This window comes from Cupressus sempervirens, chromosome 9, assembly GCF_028749045.1.
Source record: "Cupressus sempervirens isolate cs-2001-9-10 chromosome 9, ASM2874904v1, whole genome shotgun sequence".
Lineage (NCBI taxonomy): Eukaryota > Viridiplantae > Streptophyta > Pinopsida > Cupressales > Cupressaceae > Cupressus > Cupressus sempervirens.
In genome coordinates, this window is record NC_143126.1 from 812,878,368 (window position 1) to 812,887,804 (window position 9,437).

At 30.3% G+C, this 9,437-nt stretch overlaps 1 protein-coding gene across 2 annotated transcripts; it reads left to right on the forward strand.

Moving 5' to 3' along the window:
* Window positions 1–6,446: 6,446 nt before the first annotated feature.
* On the forward strand, window positions 6,447–8,889 carry LOC149541183 (uncharacterized). Of its 2 annotated transcripts, none has more exons than XM_089799841.1 (3): window positions 6,447–6,660; window positions 7,280–7,409; window positions 7,646–8,889. In XM_089799841.1, the coding sequence occupies exons 1-3, from the start codon at window positions 6,615–6,617 to the stop codon at window positions 8,550–8,552; spliced, it is 1,083 nt and encodes a 360-aa protein (XP_089655967.1). In that variant the 5' UTR covers window positions 6,447–6,614; the 3' UTR covers window positions 8,553–8,889. The 2 variants fall into 2 exon arrangements, with proteins under 2 accessions (XP_089655967.1, XP_089655966.1); XM_089799840.1 differs by having other exon boundaries at window positions 6,449–6,656.
* Window positions 8,890–9,437: the final 548 nt, after the last annotated feature.

Here is a 9,437-nt window from a genome sequence, read left to right on the forward strand (position 1 = left end):
TTGTAAGATCAACCAACAACTTTGAAGCCTTTCTAATAGTAAATTGAGCATTAAAGGGGTATTGTTGTCCTTTATTTTTACACCTAAGTTTATGGATATAAATCATTTCAGATATCCAATTTTGATTTGATAATGTTCCTTTAATAGTTTGAATTTTTTTTGTAGAGCTAGCGATCTCCATTCAATGATCTTCCTCCATAAAAAGAACTTACTATCATTAGCATCATTTAGAAAATACTCTTAAAAAGGCCTATAGTTATACATTCTAAACATCTCCTTGAGATTTCTTTCAACTGCAACCTAGACTATATATCCTTTAATTTATGAAAAAATAATTTCATCATCAAGCTCCTTCTTCTTGGTATCAACTTCTTTAATAAATTTAATTATCTCATCAACAAGTCCTAATATTTCAATTATAGTATTACTTTTATAACATTATGTTATCCTTCCATAAGATTAATGTCAACGTATCATGAACCTTCCCACACCATCTCAATAAAAATGATTCAAGCAACCATCATCTCAAATAAAAGATTTAATATTATGATAATATATTCAAACCTAAATCTTTAAAAAAATGAAAGTAAAACTGTCTATTTAATATACAAACAAAATGGAAGAATAAAGACAAAATGTACATCTTCCCCCTCAACACTCTTCCAATGATTTTAACATGATAGTGATTTATTCAAAACAAATTAGACTTCTAAATTATCTCTCTCCAATACATGGATACAGTGAAACAATAAATACAAAATGTCCCCTCTACACACTTTCATAAATTTCAAAAGTTTTAAACAATAGAAGTGAAAATTTTAGATAATGGAATGACTTTTTTTTCACTTTTTTAATTTTTTACCTCTTGCATTTTTGTCACTTTCTCTCTCCTCAACATTTTTTATGCTCTTTTTTGTTTTCTAATGCAAAAGGCTCTTGCATTAGATACCCAAGCTACGAATGTTTTTTGTGAATCTGGATTCAAAAAATAAAGTATTGATAACTATATTTTTCTTTTCTTCCGAAACCTAGATGGAATAACTATTCATGACTGACAGTATTGCTTCTCTACAATAAGCTCTGTCTGAGTGTATCTTTGATTCCCTTCCAACCTTGTGGTATTTAATGCACCCATAATAAAGTTTGCAATATCATACAAGCCTTTTTTTTTTGCATACCACACATCGCTTGTAAGATCAACCAACAACTTTGAAGCCTTTCTAATAGTAAATTGAGCATTAAAGGGGTATTGTTGTCCTTTATTTTTACACCTAAGTTTATGGATATAAATCATTTCAGATATCCAATTTTGATTTGATAATGTTCCTTTAATAGTTTGAATTTTTTTTGTAGAGCTAGCGATCTCCATTCAATGATCTTCCTCCATAAAAAGAACTTACTATCATTAGCATCATTTAGAAAATACTCTTAAAAAGGCCTATAGTTATACATTCTAAACATCTCCTTGAGATTTCTTTCAACTGCAACCTAGACTATATATCCTCTAATTTATGAAAAAATAATTTCATCATCAAGCTCCTTCTTCTTGGTATCAACTTCTTTAATAAATTTAATTATCTCATCAACAAGTCCTAATATTTCAATTATAGTATTACTTTTATAACATTATGTTATCCTTCCATAAGATTAATGTCAACGTATCATGAACCTTCCCACACCATCTCAATAAAAATGATTCAAGCAACCATCATCTCAAATAAAAGATTTAATATTATGATAATATATTCAAACCTAAATCTTTAAAAAAATGAAAGTAAAACTGTCTATTTAATATACAAACAAAATGGAAGAATAAAGACAAAATGTACATCTTCCCCCTCAACACTCTTCCAATGATTTTAACATGATAGTGATTTATTCAAAACAAATTAGACTTCTAAATTATCTCTCTCCAATACATGGATACAGTGAAACAATAAATACAAAATGTCCCCTCTACACACTTTCATAAATTTCAAAAGTTTTAAACAATAGAAGTGAAAATTTTAGACTAGCATATAACCAATTGAAAACCCATTCACACCTTACCTATAAGAAAAATATTAAAAATCAAATCAATGTAGAAAACAACATGGAAAAATAGATTGACAAAGACTTTAGAGTTGTAGTTTAACACTTCCCAACGACTCCTCTTGCTTGTTTTCTCTTCCGGAGGAGTAAGACAATAGAAACAAGACTTGGAGTAAATAGACATGCTTATGAATTTATGCACATTTGGGTGGATTGAAGAGTGATAAAGGAGGGATATCAATTTATACATATGAAATTCTTGTAGCTTAAAGTTGAGAGAAATCTTTTCATGTCAACCTGATAAATACATGTGGTCCTATGAAAACGGATTGATTTATCACATTGGTGGAATGTACATGAAATCATTCAATCAATCTAACAGAGAGGGAAACAAAAAGGAATCCAAATACGTAGTGCATACATTTGTTTGTTTGTTTGTTTTGGATTACTATCTTTTGGAGAAAGCATGCAAGAACATTCTTATGACATTAATGTAAATATTACAATAATTAATCACAAACTTAAGAATGCTTATTTAGCTTAAAGGTGGCTTCAAGGGCACAAAAGAATATAAAGTTGGTACAGATGGGGACATGGCATCAAATTCCCATATCTTCATGCAAAAGAAGACCAATAATAACCATGCTTTATACAAATTACTAGGATTAATGACATCATTTTCAAAATAATATTATGTAAGACACGAGGACTTTAAAATACCTAGTACAATTCATAACTTGAAGCAATCAATTCAATCATTGGAATATTCTACTATAAAATGAATTGAACGATTTGAATATTCTATTAAAAAAATCAATTCAGTCCTTTGAATATTCTATTAAACTTCATTGGTATGGAAGACTCGTGCAACTAATAATATGTTTATTTTTCTGTCGGTGACAAATCCAAAAATTTGAAGTGTTAAAATATTTGGCATAAGGTTTGTGTGGGAGGTTTGGAAAGCCTTGAATTCTACTCTGCTAAGGAATTGTGATTGATTGATTGAATAATGTCGGAATATGGGTATTGTTATTTCATATGAGAAGGATTTATTATCTAATCTATGTGACCGTTGGCCAGCTAAGGTATAGTGTTTCCATCATTTTTGAGAAACACTCTAATTTAATCTTTTTCTTCTTCTTTTAATAATGTTTTTAATCATTTCTTGATCTCCAACGTGCTTATTTCTTTCCACTCTGTGGGACACAAAGTCTAATTGTGGTACGGATAAGATTTTTTAAATTTATTTTTCAAACCTTTGCTTTATACTATTATTATATTTTACTCCACTATTTTTTTTAATGTTTCGTTTTTATTAATGTTCTAGTTTAGTTAGTTGGGCCATTTGGCGTTTCCAATTATTCGAATTTCCTTAATTAATAATAATCCACTCTTGTTAATATTTGTTTAAAAATTAAAAAAATAATATGTTTGTCTTTATCTTCTAGTTTAGTTCGTTGGCTCATTTGGTTCTTATAATTGTTCGAATTTCCTTGCTTAGGAATATTTCAAGGGTGTTAATATTTGTTAGGAATATATAAATTAGTATTTCTGTCTTTTATATCGTTGTTCATTTGGTTCAACGGACGTCACAGTCATTAAATGAAATTAATAATAATAATATAACACGAAAGGGACGTCGAATAAGCAACTGCTTACGTCATCAATCACATATAATGGCGGGCTATAATTTATGATAAAAAGTAAGAAGAGGGGCCGCGAATAAATGTTTAAAGGAATTTTTATGCAGTACTTACACATTACGTAGTGTATAGGTATTTCTTTTGTTTTTTTTATAATTATAGACATGAAATTAATTTTCTCCTCCTTACATCATATTTTTATTTCAACAAAAGAAACACAAAATGATTATATATTTGACAATAATTGTATATATTTATAATAATAAATGATTTTATTAAATACATTTAATTAAAAGTATTAAAGAAATATTTTGTTCTCCTATAATTATGTTACTATTGATATTTGTATATTTAAGTTGACTAAATAATTTGTCTAAACCATGTGCAATTAGTATCAACAAAATTGTCTTCTCTATAACTTGAATATATATAATAATTTTAGTTTATTGAAATTATGTATTTGTCATGAGGTCGTTTCTTGTACATAATTTTTATTTGTATATTTATTTATGTAGAATTTATTTTCATTATTTACACCGTACTTTATAGTTTTATTTTATAAAATATAGTGTATTTTGAAAAATATGTAAACATTATTTTTTAGAAATAGAAATATTTAGAAGTAAAAATAAATTAAGTTGTGTTAGGCGAGGTAAATATAAAATAGGTTGATTCTAATAAGTCAAGATAAAAGAAAGTACAAGGTTATAATTTTTAACTTGCCATGACTTCAACAATAAGGATTATGCAAAAGTGAGGATTATGTAGTTGTAGTTTTTACATTAAACATGAGCATGTGTAATATTGATAATACTCTTAACTATGACATCTAAGTACCCCACCTTGTGAGAGAGAGTTAGGTTAGTATAAAAAAAAAAAGTCAATTATGGTGGACATGTTCACACGTATAAGTTTAGCAACAAAATAATGTTTATGATTTGGACTAGAGCTAAATGAGAATTTCTTTGGACCTTTTATTCTAACTCTATATTATGATAAATTTTATACATGGATATCTTTTGCAATTAGTGGTGTTGATTAAACAATAAATGATTACATATATTGTAGGCATATGGCTTCCAATTCATGATATTATGAAATAACATTTCTACAGTCAATTATGTGAGTTCACTTTTTAGGTTGTTTGAACTAAACTATATAATCCATCATCACGAAACAATTCTCAAAAATAGAATATAATAGAGTTTACAGTGATATTTGATTTCATTTTATTCTTATATGTCATGTTTTATTGGTGTTTTGTCATAAGGTCTATCATATAATTAAACTACTTACAAATTAATTTATGCATTATAATAAGTTAACTACTAGAAATTGATTAGTTGCATGAATTATAGAAAAAAAAATCAATTCTATAATAAAATTCAACATTTAATTATAAGGCAAAAATTTACTAATATAAATGAAAAATAATAATATACATAATAAAGAAAATGTAACAGCTAGATAAGAATTAAGTAAAATAAATATTTAGAAATAATTAAAATAATTTTAAATTTAATGAATATGTAAAGAGAGAGGGAGGGGAAGAGAGAGACAAAGAGTTTTCATTAATCTGCGTAGTTGAAATCTTTAATTAAAATGAGATTACCTCACCAATGTATCAATTACTAATGATTCTTTGTATATAAGATCACACACAAAAAAAAAAACAGAGAGCTTAGAAATCCTTTTTCAAGAGATAAATCTCAAATAGAAAATTATTAACCTTCTACTCTTTTGTGCTCCCCTTATCAAATTTGAGTGTCCTCTTAGGGTGCGGTCCCATGGAAGGGGGCTTCCTAAAAACATTTAACGGGTGCTACTGAGACTTTTTAGGATAATTTTAAAGTGAGAGGTCACATGAATCTTGAAATGGAGTTTATGTTTAAAAGTTGTTACCTCCACAATTTATGGACGCTGGTGGTCTCATGAATTGCATTGTTAATTTACATGAATAAATCATTTAAAAATAATATCAATAAAAATTTAAAAAATATATTCAATTGACAAGTGACATACAAAAAGCCTAAGCTCGTGGGGCAATTTCTAGCCCCCCGCCTTTTCCACCCGCTCAGGCAACTATTTTTTAGGAGAAGATTCTATTTAATTATGTAGCATTTTTTGTTTCACTTCATGGGACCTTCCACTCCATAAAAATAGATCCCGAAGCCCCCCTCATGAGACCGCAACCTTAATTGATTAACTCCGCTAAAGCTTAGAAAGAAAGTTATATTAAGATTCTCAATCCAAAATGAGTAACCACCCTATCAAATTTTAAGTTAGAAAAATCTTATCAGAAAACTACATATCATTTGATGTAATAATCAATGGCCCCCTTAAGAATTGAATCTATATATCAAATATTTATAACCATCATATTTCTTTTGTTGGGGATAACAAAGGTTTAGGTAGCACAAAGCCATAGTGTACGTTGTTTTCCAATGACTACTATTTTGTTTGATCTAATTTTTCAAATATCAACCACTTTAAAACTAGCTAGCGTCCGCTTAACGTGAGTTTGAACTTTATGGTGCAACTTCATATCACTGACACAAAATGTTTCGCATTTACACACAATCTAATGGAGAACAAAACGGAACTTCCACGTGCTGTGAAACATTTGGTCTGACGAGTGTGACGTGGCGTGGTCCAGCAAGCAAGTTGCCGGCAACTTACCTCAGCTCCGTTGGTTTTGTCACGTTGTAATATGCATTATTCTGAGCCCGATATTTGGGGCAACATTTGGGCCTGATAAATAGGCGGACATGAAACCCAAATTCCTGCATTATGAAAAGAAAAGCCCTTGTGTGATACAAAATAATATAATAATCAGTAGAATCAGCATGGGGTGTCATTCATGTTGCCAAAAGCAGAAGTTCAAGAAAGGATTGTGGTCACCTGAGGAGGATCAGAAGTTGAGAGGTTATTTGATGAGATATGGCCATGCTGGCTGCTGGAGTGCTGTCCCCAAACAGGCTGGTCAGTATGGAATATGTGTTGATGTTAAAATTCATGTTCAAATTCATGCACAATTGTTTCCATGTAAGAATTCAGGAATATCATTGTTCATTGTTCAGTATAAAGAATTGTGATAATCTGATGCCATTAAGAGATCAGATCATATGTTTTATTTCATGTTCTTGTTTCTGAAACACTGATGTACAAACACATGTCAATGCAAAAGTGTAGTCACATCTGTATACATTGATGCAAAAATTCATGTCCCTGTAAAAAAATCAGGCACAGCCCAATCTAGAAACAACATCGCTCAATGCTACATTTTGTGAAAATCTGCTATCATCAATTGATCAGTTCATATGTTAAATTTCTTCAACTTGTTTCCGAACAAGCATGCAAAATCTCATGTCAATGCAAAAATTCTCACCCAATTGAATTATGAATTTGAAAACATTGATGGATTCACTCTCGTTGACACAAATTCTAATTTAAAAATAACTAACACTCAGCATTACAGATTGTAGATATCTGAAAGATATGTTTCTAGTTGTTTTCTCCATCCGATCACATAGTTTTTTTTCAGCTTCTTGTGTTTTCTACATTGTGATGAACTAATGGGAGTCATGTATCAAAATATGATGCAGGGCTTGAACGGTGTGGGAAAAGTTGCAGGCTTCGTTGGATAAACTACTTGAGACCGGGTTTGAAAAGAGGCGCATTTTCACTGCACGAAGAAAAGGTTATCATTGAAGCACATGCTGTCCTTGGAAACAGGTTATTTAAATTTCTTTTCATGAAACGAACAAACGTTTTGAGTTCTTTTATAAATTCAGACCATTGATAGAATGAACCTCTAAATATCTAGATTGAATACCCGATCCTAAAATAGATTGAAGAACACCCAAGACTGTTGATTTCTTCGTCTTGTTCCTTTGAAATATTTTCTCCTCAATTTGAACTGAATCAGAATGGAGTTAGATTTGAATTGAATGGAGTTTATCCCCATACAGGTGGTCACAGATAGCTGCCAGATTGCCAGGGAGAACTGACAACGAGATCAAGAATTTCTGGAACTCAAGCATTAAAAAGAAGCTGAAGCTAATGGGAATCGATCCCGTGACCCACAAACCTCTATCAGAAAACAGCAGCTTTGCCAGCAAAGGTTCAGATGACAGCAAATCCACACCAACACATGCACTTTTACAATCAGACCCAATGAATTTCCAAACTTCATTTCTGCTCCAAGATACAACAGAGCTGAGTAACATTGGTATAGACGATTCAATGCCATCTTTGAAAAGTGAAGAGGAAATGGATCATAATGAATTGTACAGTGGATTCAATGCCAATTCAAACTCTTCTCCCTCTCTGCCAAAGATCTTCTTCTCAGAGTGGCTATCACAATCATCAACAAGTCAGGAGAATTCAGAACAGAGCAACTCTGTTCATGATTACCATGTGTTCCAAAACATTGCATTTCCTTGCCATGATCAATTCACAGGGCTTGTTGAGACTTCTTCCTCTGATATCATTCCACAGCTGAAGTTGGAATTGGGTGAAATTCAATCCTCCATTAATGGCGAAACCGAAGATCATTTGTCAAAACAATGCATGACCCAGATGACATCTGATATTGTTTCTGCTAACGTGGGATTCAATTGTGAGGATGTTTATGATTTTGGTTCAGTTTCTGAGTATAACCACAGTGCTGAAGGTGATTACAGTAATTCTGTCATGATTTCCAATATCTCCATCAATCAAGAAAACATGCCGTGTTATTCAGTGAAGACAGGAGATAATATGGGTGTGAATAGTAATTCTGAGTTGTTTTGGGATAATGGAAGATCCAGCAGCAGTAATAGTAGCAGCTACAATAGCCTCCATGAAATGGACAATGCAGATCTGTTTTGGAGATAAAAATGTTAAATATTGAAGATTAGCAATAATCGTATGGAATAAGAAGTGAAGGGAATAAATAAAAGCTTCCAGATCTAAATCCATGGAAGTTTGGGCAGTGCAAAAATCAAAACTTGATTGTCTCTAGTGTAAAAAAATAAATTAACGGAAAAAAAAGAATAACTAGACGTTTCTTTGTTGTGTTGTGGTTTCGTCAACTTGTACTGGTAGTACCTTTCTCAACTGAGAGCTCATTTCCAGCAGTTTGAGGACCTGGATTGGAAAGGCCAAAAAATAAAACTGTATTTTATTGAATTTAAAATCTTAATTTGTAAATTTATTCACTCACATTTGAATTGATATGTTTGAAAAGATGGTTCCACCTAATCCTAACAAAGATATATAATGCATAATAATTATTCAAATAATATTTAATGAGGAAAGTCTATGATTTTCCATTTGTATGCAAGGTTAAAGTTATATTTAGATAATGTACACTTATATATATATATATATATATATATATATATATATATATATATATATATATATATATATATATATATATATATATATATATATATATATATATAATTTATCATATAAAGGTATATGTGGACTTTTAAAGAAAAGCTAGAGGTCTCCTTTCTTAATTCAAAACAGTTATAATGACACTTTCATTGACCAGAGTCAAACTATATAGTGATTGAAAAAATAACTGTTAGCAATAGTTTATGCTCTAAACAAATTCTAGCATTACATAACTAGTTATCTCATATTTGTTCATACTGACCATGCAATAATTAAATATCTCATGAGCAAACCTACCATTAGAGGCAGGTTAGCAAGATGGCTACTTCTTTTGTAGGAATTTGATATTACAATCATTGACAAACCTGGGAAAGC

Coding starts and splice junctions, on each gene's coding strand:
- LOC149541183 (XM_089799840.1), top strand. CDS start 6,521: ATGGGGTGTCATTCATGTTGCCAAAAGCAGAAGTTCAAGAAAGGATTG. Junction 6,657..7,279: donor TGCTGTCCCCAAACAGGCTG/GTCAGTATGGAA, acceptor AATATGATGCAG/GGCTTGAACGGTGTGGGAAA. Junction 7,410..7,645: donor CATGCTGTCCTTGGAAACAG/GTTATTTAAATT, acceptor ATCCCCATACAG/GTGGTCACAGATAGCTGCCA.